Source organism: Magallana gigas, chromosome 2 (assembly GCF_963853765.1).
Source record: "Magallana gigas chromosome 2, xbMagGiga1.1, whole genome shotgun sequence".
NCBI lineage: Eukaryota > Metazoa > Mollusca > Bivalvia > Ostreida > Ostreidae > Magallana > Magallana gigas.
In genome coordinates this window covers 3,552,014-3,569,016 of record NC_088854.1, presented here as the reverse complement: position 1 = coordinate 3,569,016, position 17,003 = coordinate 3,552,014, and the positions used below count along the sequence as shown (strand labels likewise).

The following is a 17,003-nucleotide window of genomic DNA, read 5'->3' as shown; positions in this document are numbered from 1 at the left end:
GTTCAGAGTATTTCCAGTGGTACCATCACCTGTTTGCCAATGGTAACATTTTGTGCCGTTGGTACCATTGGACGCCTATGTACTCTGAACGGATTTTTGCGTTACATTGGTGGAAAATTCACCAATGTTTACAATGGTACCGTTGGTGTACCAATGTTAACATTGGCTGAATATTAAGAGGAAAATAATGTCTAACCAAGATATAATTACTGCTTCGTGCATCATTTTGCAACAAGAAGATGCATTCAGAAATACTATATTTAGTACATTAAAGTACTTCTCCCTGACAGATTATTTTCTTCTGCAAAACATGCGGAGATCATCTGAGGAAATGGCCAGAGTGGGTCATTATTATGAAATTACTATACCTTCATATACACTCGATGAATTTAAAACCCATTTCCGTTTGTCCAGGGACACATTTGAAAGTACGTGCCAGAGACTGTCTATACAGTTAATGCCTACAACAATCTAAAGGGGCCTACCCCTAATCTTGAAAAAGAACTCTTGATGTTTTTGTGGTACATAGGTAACCTTGAGAGCTTTCGATCGATGGCTGATCGCTTTGGTACATCTAAAGGAAGTTTTCATTCCAGTATTAAAAGAGTTTCATCCTCCTTGACAAGTATTATGGCAGAAGTAATCAGATGGCCTACATCACAAGCAGAACTAAATGAAACAAGTCAACATTTGGAGAAAACTGTCAATTCCAAAATGTTTTGGGTGCATTGGATGGCAGTCATATTCCAATCAATGCCCCAAAACACCAGCCACAGGCCTACTTTAACAGGAAGAAATTTTATTCTGTTGTACTTTTGGCGTGTTGCAATGCGAATATGGAATTTACCTATGTTTGGACAGGGAATCCCGGAAGCACACACGATGTCACAGTTCTGCGTATGTCTGGTCTGTTTCAAAACAGCGATTGAAAGATTCCTGTTGGCTTTGTCATATTGGGTGATTCAGCCTTCCCTTTATTGCAGTGGCTTATAACACCCTTTCGGGATTGTGGCAACCTTACTGAGCAACAGCGAAAATTTAATAGGGAGCACAGTCGTAGCAGACAAGTCATTGAAAGGTCCTTTGGCTTGTTAAAGTGTCGGTTTAGGAGACTTTTGCTATTTGAGTTTTCCAATATGAAAATTCTAGTGGAATCTATTCTTGCTGCTTGTGTTTTACACAATTTATGTATATCAGACACAGACTTCATCGAAGTGCCAGATGAATTTGAAGCTTGTCATGACATGCCATACGCCCGCGATGGTCACCAACTTCAAGGAATTCAAACCAGACAACAGATGATGAATCAACTCATATGAACTCACAGCATTAATGCAATTACCTGTAATAGACTGTTAACTGTGTTCAATAATTTTTATATCATTATTCAAAATTATCATGTTTATTGCAAATATTCATAACATTAAACATATCTTTAAACAACTTTATTATTTGTTTTAAACAACATGTATAAATATACAAAGTCTTTGTATAGCTAAAAATAATATCATATAATAATGGATTAATTGTTTGAAAAAAAACCCCAACAACAAATAGATCATTTATTTCACTATGTAATTACTGGTAAATGTCTATGTCTATGATGATCACAATTATCATAGACAAGCTTACTTGAGCATTTGTAAAAATTATAAGCACCAACTGTGTAAAATTATAAGAACAATCTAACTTATGAGAATGTTAAAGGGACAAAACATTCTCTATGTACCCTATTTACCTAATTTTTCAATCAGTTTGCTCAAAAACTCCTTGTTACTATTTTGCATCTCCCTCATCAGCTCAAAAAACTTTTTGTCCCTCTCCTCAAAATACTCTTTCATGTCATCAACCTTCCTTTTCTTTGTCTTGGATGTGGGTACAGGGGTGGGTGGTCTTGAAGTACTGCTGGTGCTTGCATCATCTTCCTGTTCCATTGTGTCTTCATCTGAGTCACTATTATCTTTGTTCATACCGAAAGAGCTGCGAAGCACCAATGGTTTAATGGATGGATCCCCATCAAGAATTTTCTGCATTTCATTTTCGTAAAGAAATGGTTTAGGAGTTTTGTTTCCAGTTTTTTTGCATTCGGACAAAAATTTTCTGTAACTCCTCTTTAAGGAATAAAATTTTTCCCGACACTGAATTGCAGACGGACAGTTAGTTTCACTTTTTGAAATCTCCTTTGATATTCCAGGCCATATCTTTCCGTTGATACAGAATGACTCTGGCGCAGCCATTTTTCTCTCTTCTAACACATTAAGAAGCTTTCGAGTTGTGGATAACTTCCACTCATACCTTGTACTCCTCATGCCTGAATCTTCACAATCACTGACATCTAGGGGTTGACTCTGGGGGAAAGGATTATCTGAGGCTGAGGTGCTGGCTATACTATGAGGGACATGCTTATCTGGGGCTGAGGTGCTGCCTTTACTATAAAGGACATGCTTACTAGTATCTGAGGCTGAGGTGCAGGCTTTACTCTGAGGGACAGGATTATCTGAAACTGAGGTGCTTGCTTGGTGATCAGGGGCATGATTATCTGAAGCCGAGTTGCTAGTTTTACTCAATACACCACAGGATGCAGAGTTACATTTAGGCATACTTCTTGTTTGGGTTTCCTGTGTTTCTTGATGTTCAAATAGTACTTTCGGAATAACTATTTCTCCATTAATAGTATCAATAAATATTGGATCTTTGGGGGGTTCAGGTGGAAGTAACTTTTCCAACTGTTTAGATACCACATCAAGATCTAGTAAAAGAAAAGAAAAACAAATTCAGTACATGTTTAACCATTAGTCAAACAACCCTATTTATCATCAGTTCTTATAGTTTGATAAAAAACTGAAGGTACTCAACAATTGTGAACAAAATGTTGCATGTCTCATCTTTGATTACCGGTACCAATTAAAGACACACAATCAACAAAAAAATATAAAAACTAAATTAAATACATTTAAAATGAAGTTTACATAAGTCTAAGAAAATATATCAATATTTTGATAAATAAGCTGTATTAATTGTCAAAGTCTTTCTAAGAGAATTTTATGTACGCTGAAAATGATATCACATGGGCATGTACTTGAAATAATTTGCAGTATAAGTATGATATAACACTGCTAATCAGAATTTGTCCAACACACGAATTATGGTAAGTCGTATTCTATACATCATATAAAGACACGCAAAAATTATCCCAAATGCTCCACTATAGCTATACATATAGAGTGTCCTTGATATACGTTATATTCATTTGTTATATATGGACTACACAGCAAAAAGCATGCATACTTACTGTCGGATATAAACTGAATATTTGTTGCCTTTGTTAAAATTCGGTAGGTCTTCTCAGCCACGACAAGATTTAACGGGAAAAGCTGAGAAAAAAAAATCTGTGGCTTTCATTACGTACTCAGTGCCCGCCATTTTTGGTGACGTCATAAAAAAAGTTACCATCGCTAATAGAGCTCTAGATCGTCTGCAGAAATGTCTACCTATGGTAAATTTTGTTGGCAAACATTGGTACCGTTGGCATACCAATGGTAGGAAATTCTACCAGTGGTACCTTTTGTCTGCCAACGGTAGTACTTTTCAAAGTGCGTTGATATCGTCGATATTATAAAAAACTGTTCAAGATTTGGTCCAAATAATTGATACTTTTATTGACATACAATAACTGATTGTTTTAACCTTGGTTTGATATTGTTTAGCTCAATGGGATATATTAAAAAAAAACCCCAATGCATTCTCAGCTTACTTTATAAACAGTTTCTCGATTAGAATTTTTTTCTCATAAGCTTACGTAGTTTGACAATTTACACAAGAACAAATCAGGAGTTTTAAATTATCCAAATATGACATGAACAGCTGCATCGCGTAGTAATTGCCTTTTCCTTTTTTGTCTATGCAGCAACATTAATGTACTTCTTATCTGATACATTGGGCTATGTCAGAAACGTTTACTTCAAGTTGCTGAATATCATACTTTTTGGATAGAAAGATAAGGGGTAGGCAACCTTCTTCCTGAAATCAATTACTAGTAAATGATGCACCGGTAATTGACCTGAATGATTGGTTAACCCACACCCAACCCCGTTCTCAAAGACGGTTAATGAGATTTACTAGTGTTAACAATTCATCATACAATCAGCAAATTAGAAATTCAATTCCAGATTTTTCTTTTTTAACATATTTTTTTAAAGTGCGTTAAGTGTTTCGAAAATAAAAAATGTTGAAGTTCCTTCATAACGCACTTTGAATTTTTTTTTCAAACTGCGTTAGCTAAGTCCTAAGTTTAACGCGTTTTATTTTTTTTTAAGTGTGTACTTTTCTCAAAGTGCGTTGCCACATACGTTATTTAAAATCCACTATAAATCACAAAACGTGTGTGCTATAATTCTTTAGAAACTGTACAAAGAATGTATGGTGTATCAAATCATTTGATAATGAGAAGATGGGATAAATAAGTAAAAATTAATGTAGTCAGTTTCATGTGTGTATTTCAAACCTGACGATGTAGTGAGAATCATATGTGTCTAACTGGTGGGTCACGTGGTCTGATGTAGTGGAGTTCAGGGGAAAACCCAAATTTTTAATGTAATGAATTTACGAATTATCAGCCCCCTAGGCTAATAAGAGTAGACAGTCTTTTATAAATTTGCTCAAATTTTTTCTTCACGACCCTTAGAAAATAGTGTAGTGACTTTCTGGTGAAAAGTCATGTGTAGTGAGTTTCATGTCTTTACGAGTATGTGTGTGTGTGTGTGTGCATGAAAACCACAATAGGAAAACTATTTTTTTAACCATGTGTAATATACACTAACTTTAATATACTTCCAAAGTTTCTTGAAAATCTGTCATATGATTCTCTTTAGGAACCATCTCATAATTATAATACAGACTGCATGCACAGTTATCATTGGAATATATTGGAAATTGCTTTTCGAAATTGATGATAAAAATACCTACGTATTATAAATATTCTGCTATCTGTTTTTAAAGGGTATCGATAATATCATATTCCTCAGTGTGAAATTTCCAGGGCGACAAATACTTTTTCTTTTAACGTACTCCCATAAAACTCTACCGAACAACGGAAAACCATTTAAAGATTTAAATTTTCTTAAAAATCCGAAATGATTTCTTTTTAAAAAAGTGTAAATTCACGGTATTTTAGAATGCGCAAAAGCATGCGCAATGAAAATTAAAGTCGACCGCTTTAAGGAGGTTAATTGGCACCTGAAATAATAGCCATAATGTCACTCATCCGAAAACCACTTGGATATAAAGATGGGGACATAAAATGTTCATTCATTTTATTTATGACCCATGTCACATGCTATTTTTTTTTTTGGAAAGATAGGGTCCCGAACAGAAATGATAATTTTCCTGAAATTTTTGCTAAAAATTGACATGGAAATGGATAATTTGAAGAAACCAAACAAATATTTATAGTTTGAACATTACTATTATTTAGCTATGATTTTAATACAGTATCAAGTTGAACACAAGAGTGACTATAAAAGTAAAATCTTTAGTCAAAGTTTAAAAAATTTGCTTTACTGGTAGCATCAAATTTAAGGCCAGTACATAATGAACACAACAGATGTTACAAAATTTTGGAGTAATAAAATTATAAAACTATGGTAATGTCATTTTTCCAAATATTTGCATACAAATAGACATACATTTAACGTCAGCAAGTAGGGGTCACATCTCAAAAATTTGAGATATAGCATGAAATTAGCTAAGTTTAGGTCAAAATTGGAGTTATTTTTTTCTTATCCTCTGTGAAATATAAGCTAAATATGCCAAAATATATCGATAGAAATATTAAAATATTGTTTAAATATGCGCTGAAAATTAGGAAGCTAAAGTAAAAGTACTCTAAAGCTAGTGAGTTATGAAAATTGTTCATTTTCTTCTTGAAAACCTTCCGCCACAAGATATAATCCCTTTCTAAACTCTGTAAAAATGTTTTCAAAACAATTTTATTCATTAAAGTTTTCTAACGAATTTCGTTTTTGGAGAGACTGCTGTAGGCATACAAAACATATTTAATTTGTCAAAAATAAACAAAACTCCAATAGTTTACCCTTATTTTCTTCATATTTTATTGAAAAATACAGTTTAAAACATGATTTTTCATTGTGTTGATCAAATATTTTAGCCCCAATACACCCTATCAAGCAAAGCTATTGTTATGAAGCATCATCGAAAGAAATTATATCTTAGTTTTATAAATCTGTAGGCACCTTTCATTTAAAAGATCTTGATCTTAAGTTAAGAAATGCTTTTAACTAGGTCTTAAACGGAGATAAATTGTTAAATTCTCAGTATACCACATGGAATAATTATTCTATACCCTATCTAAATACACATATAATGTGTCTTGTTTCCTTTTATGTTACACTTGCAAAATGGACAATAAAAACGACGCATCATACCGACTACTAGATTCTCTGATTGCAGAAAACAAACTAATTAATCAAATATATATTGGGCCTATATTATGTACTAAAGTTGGGTATCTAAATACTAATTCATAATTTATTCTAGCATCCGCTTAAATGTTGTAACGAAGTACGTGTTATAAAAGAAATTATGCAAAATTTTGTCGTGTTGTCAATTTTCAATATTTTTTTCAATATCAAGCGCAAGATCCGACCTATATATTTCCTTTCATGAAACGTAGGCGTCTATTAAATACGTTTTTCGACGAAAAAAAGTCTTCTCCAGCATTTAGTTTCAGATTATAGTTCGTTTCCTTTGGAATACATTTCTTTATTTCGCATAGCTTTTCATCATTGGGTAAGTTATTCATTACAATAAGGTTTTGTTTGTTCCCGGATTCGTTTAAGCAATCTGTGTGCGGTATATTCTTCTCCATTTCACTCTTTTACTCCATTAAATATGATTAAGAAGTATCCGTAAAGTTGTGTTTAACATTCGCAATTTACTTTTTTAAATTCAAGAATTCACCAAAAAACATGATTTTTTTGCAGGCCAGACACGTAGCATCCTTTTTGAAAGTTGAAAAGGGAGACGGGGTTTAATCCGCAAAATCTTCAAAACCCTTATCCCTGGTGAGGGTTGAGGTCTAAAATTTCTATTTCAATGTTTATTTCATATAATTCTGTGTGTGTGTGTGTGTGTTGGAGGGGTGCAACTCTTTCACAATTCAATCTTCTATATATCAATTTAAGAAAAATGCTTGTTGCGAAAAAAGGTGCCCCCTTGTTGTAATGTACCTGTTGATTGATGGTGCCATTTAAGTCTGTACGAAATTAAAAAAAACCCGTATATTTTTGGAGAAATTTATTCATTATCTACGAAAAGAATTAAGGCATGCGAATAAAAATACATCAAAACGATAATAGAAATTTGAAAAAACTCCAAAAAAGGTGTAAGCGTTTTACATGCATGCAACACTCTGTCCTCAAAAGAAAAAAAAAAATACAAACCGAAAACAACCCCCCCAAAACCCCCAACCCTTAACAACACCCCCCCCCCCCCCAAATAAAAAATTGAAAAAAACCCCACACATTTAAATACCGGTACATAAAAATTGCTAAAGTGTTCACTACTATAAAACCACTGAAGATGTTCCATTTTAAAAATTGTTCATTATATGTTGAACTTCATTGTCTAGTATTTACATTTTCCAATGTCTTTGTCTGTGAGAACTCAAACTGATTTTGTAATTTAAAGTCCAGTACATTTAATCAATGAATATTTTAATATTTAAAAGCAATTACTGAAAATTATAAAAATATAAGTATAGTGAGGAATCATTAGAGTGTTATCAAATCTATTGTTAAGTCCTTTGGGCTTTATTAGATTTGATCACCTATTATTAAACATTTCAGTGATTTCCGCTTTCAATATTTCTACTGAGAGGAATTTATGAATATTTAAAAGAAGAACGAATGAATCATAAGGATTCGCACCGATGTTGGATTGGGTGTGGTTTGACTATTAGGAGATTGACTTTGGTTACCAATACAGTAAACATACTTTTGAAGTCTTTCAGTTAATCAATAATATATACATACATGTTCAATAAAAAAAATCTTAACGAAGTTCTTTGATACTTTTATCAAAGAGTTCAATATTTTTGTCCAAAATTCAGCAATACCAAAATTTGCTAAAATTAATTTTTGAGAAACTGTATATCATTAACGTTAAAACTACAGCATATGGAAAAGAGCTGCGACGAAGAGACTCATGGCGCTGATTATTGGTATTCCGGAACCGGAACCTGAAAGGAAAAGAGATAAATAAAGTCTGGGTATAGATAAATAATTTTATAGTGAATGTTTCTGAAAAACAAGTGAACTTCATAGTACTATGTACTATGTAGATGATATATGTTTACAATCAAGTAAAACCATCAAATATTTTTTTTTACATAGACTTGGTTAAAATAATACTTAAAAAGACTGATATGTCCTTTAAGTTGCAATGGGATACACATATATAGAAGATATATTTAAGGCAGTAGATGCAGATTTAATTTTAGGGGTGAATTTTATTAATGACATGCAGGTGTAATGACTGTTTTGGTTGAAGTGGTTGTAAGCTAATATGTTGAAAGACCGATCGGGTGACGGGAAAATAATTTTACCGATGAGTTTTCAGCGAAAATTCCGATTCTACAGTTTGAAATGAATCCAAGATGTAGCGATGGGTACCTTGTGTTTTATTAGGTGTAGGGTTTTTATTTTTATTACGAGAAATGTTTATAACGTCAGGTGCCTGTGTGTACTTGGTGGCAAAACTCATTTATACACTTCAATATGACTAATCACTCATCACCGGATAAACGCATCCTAAGTTTACTTATTTTAATACTGCATCCAGTTAAATATAGAGTCAACATTTAACGAAATTTAATGTTATTTTATGAAATCAGAAAGATCTTTTTTAGCAAATTTAGAAAAAATCTTAAGAGTTAATTAACACAAAACCTTTTTTTGGAAGACTATTTCAATATGTTTAGTAAATGAAACGTTTGTATCCAACTAACCAGAAATAATTATAGAGTACTTTGAACAATGTTATATAAAGCAAGCTGTTACTTACATCCTTTTTCAATTAACTTCTTTTTTGCTTCGTCCTTCTCTTCCCTTCCGCATACTAGTGATGTATCAATGCAAGTTAATGCGCGCCTTAAAACAGTGATTACTAGTAAAACCATTGTTATGAAAATGAAAACATGGCGCTAAAATCATTTCCCTGACTTTATTCTCAATTAAACTTTGAGTAAAATGTATAAAAATCAATTCCTACCTGCAGAATGTTTCGTTATCCCCGGTCACACCGGCAGCACAAATGCCCAAGGCTGAACTACAGACAGTTTGAGCTGAAACACCTGTGAAACGTTGCATGATATGGTAAGTATGATATATTAATTTAATATGACATGTGGTGATAACGGACAGTGTTCAAAATCAAAATCGCCAAAGGAAAAATACAAAACAGGGGCATAGCAAACACGGACCTCTGAAGAAATAGAGGTAGGATCAGGTGCCACGGAGGAGTGAGCATCCTCTGCTGATCGGTCACACCCGCCCTGTGCTCTTTGTCGTAATTGCGAAAAAAAAACCCCGGAAAAATCCGTATACAATTAGGTGATTAATTATGTTTTAACAATTAATATGAAAAAGGTCAATCAGCATGCGACCCAGTGGAAGCTTGAATACAAGATCGTCGTAATATTCGGCCATAGAACTTACGAAATGATGACTTCAGTCGAAACTGTTGATAGTCCTGTTTTATCAACTTATTTGTCGGTAGCTTCCCCCGCCTTAGAAAATGTTCATACGTAGAACATGCCCTTGCGTATCGAATTAACTGAGAAACAAAAACTCCTTATGCAGGTGATGAAGGTATATTGCTACATAAGTAAGGAGAGTTGACTATAGAAGCCGAAGTTTTGTTTTATGAAAATCCAAAGCACTTCTTTGAATTCTGACATTTCCATTTTCAGAAAAATAAATACACTTAAGAAATGTTCAAATTAAATTTTTATGAATGTTCGAATGCTTAAATTAGATTTCCCAGTCATTGCAAGAAAAAAATATCATCTCCGAGAAAAAAATATTGACTTTTTTGGAATATGTTTATACTAAAAGTATACTAAATGCATTTGCGGATTTTAAAATCTCGCTATTGTTTTGCATAAAATGAGAACTAACGAAATAATTATAAAAGTTCCGCGTATGCGATTTTATGTTGTTGCGATTTGATACAAGACAGCGAGGACGAGAAATAAAGGACTCGCGTGATATAAGGAATTTACAGTAAAGTATTAGTCAAAGAATGAAAAATAACGAGCAAACACCATTACCTCTGTGGCTGATAGATAGCATGGACATAAGAAGCAGGGCAGCGACGAAAACCTTGTCCGAGGCAGCCATTGCTTGAATCGTACAGTTAGCGCGGTGATGAGTTGAATCTGGTGATGGACTGGCGGGATGCAGCAAGAGAGTCAATTATATACCCTTATTCCACCGGACTTCCTTGTAAAGCTTTATATCACTGATAGACAGATTACAATTGCAGAAAAACCACAGAAAAACTACAGTTAAACTCAGTTTAAACATCCCTATTTCATTTTTACATTTAATACACAAACACCAAAAGTTCAACTCACAGTGATAGATACATGCAGATATAGAAAAATATAGCACAAAATAATCTGGAATCATTTAAATTCGTTGGAGCCAATTTTCGTGGATTTTTTGCTAATCCGTGAGGACGTCGTTAATTCGTGGATGCGTCGGTTTTCAGTTTCAAGAAGAAAACTAACCTTTTGAAATATTTTTTTTTGTCGAGGATGTAAATTCGTGGGGGAGAGCTATCCACGAATATTACAAAAATTGAGACACTACAAATTCTTATGATTCCACAGGGTGTTGCTTTCCAAAAACAAAATTTGTTTGATATTGAGCGTAATAAGAGTAATAAAAAGAATATATATGCATATAGAAATTAATATAGATTAGAATTTTTCACTGATTATCTGCCATTAACTTTATAATCTAAATATCTAAAATTCATTAAAGGCAATAATTTTGTCTTATTAAGTCCTGTCGTTAAAATTGCTTACCAAACTAGAGACGAGCTCGTTGCAAGCAACGATTAGGTCTTCCGTCGTACCTGCGTCATACTTTCGACGTAATACAAAATTGATACCATACCATGGTGGTGTGTTACCACTGAGTAAAAGAGACAAATGCTTTCGAATTACGTAAGAGTTTGTTTCATGATGATTTCTTTGTGAAATACAATTGCCTTCGAGCCATATACATGCAACTTTATTGATATACTCCCAATATGTTGTGTTATTATAGTGGTAATAATAATGAAAGCCTTAGTAGGCTAATACATGTAGTTTAGTCTTAGATTGGATGAAAATATCTTAATCATGGACTCTTGGCTCTTAGGGCTTAATTAGTCTTTTTTTTATTGTTCGGGGATTGTCTGGAACTAATATATAGAATTGGTATCAGTGTCATTTCGATTATTTCTAAAGCAGCATCACTTGATTAGATCTAAATCACAATTGTTGTTATGTTTTTTTCCTATAAAAATATTATAGTATAGACATCTGTTTTCTTACTTCTGGACCCTCCTCTCTCAGTCTTTTCGAATAACATTGTACTAATTTTTGCAGATCATTACCAAAGCGATAATTGATGAAAAGAAAATCATCATAATTTACTAAATATAGACAGGATATGGACAACGATTTTTTTCACACCGTGGGTAAGCCCGGTATGAAGGTAAATAAGACGAACCATTTTACACGCATTTTTATCGATTGCGCCAATATATCTTTTAAAAATACTGTTAGATCCTGGAAATTTTACAGGGGGTTCTAAGGAACAATTTTTTTCCGAACAGGGGGAGTATGCACTGATCAAAAATCAAAAAAAAAATTCCAGGTGGGAGGTTGAGGGTCTGACGGTTATTTAAGTGTGCCAAGGAATGTGCATAAGCATAAGTTCCAACATTAATTGAGAAAATATACAAAATACCGTTATTATATTCTAATCATGATAAAAGTAAAATTATGAATCTACTGAATCTACAACGTTGACAAATATCGAAAAGGTAATATTGTGTGGGAAGGTTGAATGTGTAGTTTGTTTTTGGGGTTTATTTTTGATAATTATATTTATCGGGATCAATTTTGTTTCTTGGTTTGTTTTGTTTATTGAAAAGGGGGATATAAAAAATGAGTGATTTCCGCTATGAAATCAAGCATATTTTCTTATTATCATAGACCAACATAGCATGTTGGAAAAAGAAATATTGTATCAAGGTATTCAAGCAGTTATTATACGCAGATCACGCATTCCTCTATGGTTTGCACAATTATCACAGCTCAATGGGCTGTCGTAGATGTTAATTAGATAGTTTATAGTTTGGATTATTCTATGTAGAATATGGAATCAGAGCCAATAGAACTTTGTGTCATTTTGTTAAAAGAAACCTTTTTTCCAATATCGGTGTAATTTCCCCATATTCCCTCCATTTTAGCTATTTTATTAGTTTCATTTTATTTTTATCCGGGGTTTGCTGAAAACAAATAAAAAAAACAATTTAAAAAAAAACAAGGAAAACAACCCAAAACATAACAAAACCAAAAAACCCAAACAAAATAAATGTACAAAAACGAACAGCGTCAAAGCAAAATTAAAATTCCGGTATACCATATAGTTTCATAAAAAGTCATAATCTGTGTGTATTTTTGGAAGTAGTCGCTTAAAAAATTAGTCGCGCTCGACAATTTGCCGACAGAGAGAGAGAGAGAGAGAGAGAGAGTCTTTTAAAGAGCCCGACTTTAAGGACTTCAGTACTTGATTTATAAAACTATCATAATTTCCTAACAACATTAAGTATTTGTATGAATTCAAAATGTTAGGTTTAGTCTCTCTGTTTAAATCTTTATTTTCTAATTGTGATAAAAAATTTCAAGTCCAGCATACTCAACACAGTTGATTTTTTATTGTTTATCTCTTCTACGCCGTCTTAACAATTTTTAGTTAAGTAACAAATATCAATAATCATATCCATCTACAAGTAAATAGAATCTGTTTCCTCATTTTATCTTAAGATTTATCTAGCTGGCAACACATGATTGTTCACAAAAGATTCAGACTAACGATAAATTGAAGGATGCTTAAATATAATCATGAATATTCTTATTCTAATGGAAACAGAAAACAAAATAGATTATAGCTGATTCAAATGTCCTATTTTAGTACTACTTAGATAGAAGAAAGTGAGGATTTTTCGATGTATAGATATATCTTTAACATAGCCCTAATCTTAATCATTTTTGTATATCACGTTTTGGCAGCTAGATATTTCTTGAGATAAAATGAGTAAATGCCGAGCGGTTTAGCCTAAGGAAGTTTCCCATTTTTAATCTGAAATCGAAGATGTAACCGATTAAGTTCAGCGAACAAAATGAAGCTATTACGACGTTCGTTTAACGTCGAGGCACGTCGTTGTTGTATTCAATGAAGGAAAATCAAATGTTAATTAAATGTTGGTACCACATTTAAAGGAATTTAAAGAGAATTGAAAATGAGTTCTACTTGATTTCTTTTCTAACTTTTTTGCAACTGGTTCCACTTTTTGATGACGAATGTCATCGCTGACAGAACAATGCTTTGAAAACGTTTTTTAAGTTGTTTATGTTGAAAGCTCTTTCAGCCCTCATCAGTGATATAAAATAATCTTCTGTTAAATCATTAGTCATTTTTCCAATTAATTCCGTTGCATGTTCAAGTAATATTCTTACTCTAATGGAAACACAAAACAAAATAGATTATATCTGATTCAAATGTTCTATTTTTGTACTACTTGGATAAAAGAAAGTGAGGATTTTTCGATGTTAAGATATATCCTTAACTTATCATTAATCTTAATCATTTTAATTTTGTACATCACGTGTTGGCAGCTAGATATTTCTTGAGATAAAATGAGGAAATGCCGAGCGGTTTAGCCTAAGGAAGTTTCCCATTTTTAATCTGAAATCGAAGATGTAACCGATTAATTTCAGCGAACAAAATGAAGCCAATACGACGTTCGTTTAACGTCGAGGCACGTCGTTGTTGTATTCAATGAAGGAAAATCAAATGTTAATTAAATGTTGGTACCACATTTAAAGGAATTTAAAGAGAATTGAAAATGAGTTCTACTTGATTTCTTTTCTAACTTTTTTGCAACTGGTTCCACTTTTTGATGACGAATGTCAACGCTGACAGAACAATGCTTTGATAACTCAAATATTTGTGCAAACACTATTAAGTGTGAAATATGATGTGTTTCTTTGCCGATATACATGCATATTGAGATTATTAGTTACATGGTTTAAAGTTGACCTAATTAGTAATATGGTTTATACATTGCATAAACCATATTAGGTCAACAACAAACCATATAACGATCGTATCTTACCGACAGCCTTTTTTTAATAATAAAAAGTAGATAAAACAATGAAAATCAAGCTTTTATAACATTAATATGTTTTACGATGTGGCCGTTGGGGCGAACGCAGAAGGAAATACACATCTCTCATTATTGTTACATGCAACATGCGCCCCAACCATAAACTTTTTCTTTCTCTCGAATACTTTTACTTCCTCAAGGAACCGAGGTTATAAAACATTTATTTCAAGTGTCCCGACCTCGGCTCATTTACATAACCCAACTACGACGGAGCATTAATCAAATGTAAAACAGACCTTTTAATATATTTTGATAAAACAAAGTAGTTTGTTTTTTTAAAGCTAATACAATCATGTATTTTCATTCACGTGGCCTTATAATAATGTCATTAGGAGGAACAGGACACATATTACGTGACTTTTATTACAATGATGCTTTGATGTGCTAACTCTATTAAGACGTCATAATTGATTTGATTGTATGATGCTATGATGTCATTTATTCATTATAACATCACACAGGATTTGATAGACCTTTTCCCGTACTTAACGGCTTCAAGGTGTGTCACAACATGAACAGGTTGAAATATAACTGACATAATTAATTTTAGAAATGTAAATATACAAAATCATAGGCGGAAAGTTAAATAAGATATATTCTGATAATGATCTGTTCATGTCAATTGATAAAACTGAATAATGCATTACTTTTTTGATGGTTCAAGACAGAATTTGCCACAAATGGTCATAAGGGGTAGGGGTGATTCCTATTGTAGTATCTCTCTTAAATGCCAAGAAAGTTGTCATGCACAGTTTTAAAGCACAATTTAAAGTGCTGATTTTAGCAATATATTGATAAAATTATGATATTGCTATGTAAAAGAACCAGTGTTGTAAACATTTGTGAAATTTGTTTACGTTCTCAAAATTAATGAATATGATTTGCAAATGAATTGCATCAAAGAAAATAATTATTGCAGGAAAATTAAATTGTTAAATAAGTTCATAATGCCAGAAAAGGGGGACAATTCCTATCAAAATATCTCCCTTGCAAGATAACAAAATAGGTCTGGAAATGATATGTGTGGTAGTGGACATCTTAATATAAATGTGTTTAAAAAAGCCAAAAAATTCATTGACAAATTATTTTACACTGTAACCCCTCTGTTCCCCTTAAACAATGTACAGATTTCAACTCGATCTTCCCCCGTTCGTACACGTTGTCTATAGAGCTCGCTGCGGTCTCTATTACAAGTCTCAATTTGAGTACGAAACCTGACGTCATAGTAATCTTAGTAACACTGATTATGTATGGGATATACATGAGTCTCCACGCGAATGTTGTTCACCAATGATTTCCTTACACGATATAAATTATATATGTATGATACAATTTTTTCACTAAATATCTGCCATTGACTTTTATGTTATTAATAAGTTCATTTGTATGGGAGACTAGCACACATTTTAAAAAATCAAACCCTGTCTTCAAAATTGCTTCACCGGAGTTACATTCAGATTAAGATTATTTTGGTATTTAGTTGCAATAAGGTATCGTTTAACTACCTATATTTTGAATTGTGCAGTTTTCATTGTCATGCAACATTGAGAATATTTTCCATTTATTACGTATTTTCTGCCAAATATTAGGGAAATGAATATCAATTAATATATTTTACGGTGCAACCGTTCTGGCGAGCGCAGCAAGAATTACACATACCTTGCATCATTGTCAACCTAGTGTGAATTTTTGATAGAGTATTGCTCTACAATAAGTATGCCAAAAGTACTAATTTTAATGGTGATGATACATACAGCGCAACCCCCTATTCTGAGAGAGAGGGAGAGAGAGAGAGAGAGAGAGAGAGAGAGAGAGAGAGAGAGCCCGGTCCCTGTAATTATAGGTGTGTAATTTCCACTTAGTTTTAAATTGAATGGTCTGACTATATGCAAAATCTACATAATTTTTTTAACTGTTTTATTTTTTCATTTTGTTCCTTTATATTTAGTTCAAAATGTCCTATTGTTTATTTCCTCCCTACTCATTAATTTACTGTATACCCATGCACAATAAGCTTAAAAATGGATCGATATGACAGTAAAGTATAGTTCTAGCTAGTGTATATTTATACAATTCTATCGGGATTAAAAGATATATAAATTTTATTTTTTTTTGGACCAGGAAACCAATGTCTTGTTTTGAATATCAATCTATCAGCAACTGTTTATTTTGAATATACAAAAAATGGATGGAGGATCAACAACTTCATAATTACTACATTGTTTTAAGAGGAAAAGATAATTTAATCGTAAAGCATAAATGATATTATATACAATTGCGAACAAATTAAAACCTAAGTGTTTAGACATTTAAAAGAGAAGTATACCCTTGCCTGGAACCAGGATTTGATTTCTCGAAAGAGCTTTTAATAGTTTATTTAAATAGTTTTTGCTAGTGTTCACTTAACACAGGCTTAAGTAAGGGTATCCTAAATGACAAACGTAATACATTTATAATACATTAATGAACTTATATTT

At 32.6% G+C, this 17,003-nt stretch overlaps 2 protein-coding genes across 2 annotated transcripts; both read right to left on the bottom strand.

The window, feature by feature from the left end:
* Positions 1-1,616: 1,616 nt before the first annotated feature.
* LOC136272640 (uncharacterized) lies at positions 1,617-3,573 on the bottom strand. Its single transcript, XM_066074543.1, has 2 exons — positions 3,293-3,573; positions 1,617-2,749 (listed from the first exon to the last, which is right to left on the bottom strand). Exon 2 carries the CDS (start codon positions 2,598-2,600, stop codon positions 1,731-1,733), a length of 870 nt encoding a protein of 289 aa, XP_065930615.1. The 5' UTR covers positions 2,601-2,749; positions 3,293-3,573; the 3' UTR covers positions 1,617-1,730.
* Positions 3,574-7,299: 3,726 nt separating this feature from the next.
* On the bottom strand, positions 7,300-10,505 carry LOC136272641 (uncharacterized). Its single transcript, XM_066074545.1, has 4 exons — positions 10,349-10,505; positions 9,289-9,370; positions 9,082-9,167; positions 7,300-8,257 (listed from the first exon to the last, which is right to left on the bottom strand). The coding sequence occupies exons 1-4, from the start codon at positions 10,416-10,418 to the stop codon at positions 8,187-8,189; spliced, it is 309 nt and encodes a 102-aa protein (XP_065930617.1). The 5' UTR covers positions 10,419-10,505; the 3' UTR covers positions 7,300-8,186.
* Between the last annotated feature and the right edge of the window lie 6,498 nt (positions 10,506-17,003).

What these genes read in the sequence shown, in the direction of transcription:
- LOC136272640 (XM_066074543.1), bottom strand. Translation starts at nt 2,600, where the DNA reads ATGCCTAAATGTAACTCTGCATCCTGTGGTGTATTGAGTAAAACTAGC.
- LOC136272641 (XM_066074545.1), bottom strand. Translation starts at nt 10,418, where the DNA reads ATGGCTGCCTCGGACAAGGTTTTCGTCGCTGCCCTGCTTCTTATGTCC. An exon ending in GCTATCTATCAGCCACAGAG is followed by an intron (nt 9,371 to 10,348) that starts GTAATGGTGTTT and finishes AACGTTTCACAG; the next exon opens with GTGTTTCAGCTCAAACTGTC. An exon ending in GAAGTTAATTGAAAAAGGAT is followed by an intron (nt 8,258 to 9,081) that starts GTAAGTAACAGC and finishes TTTTCCTTTCAG; the next exon opens with GTTCCGGTTCCGGAATACCA.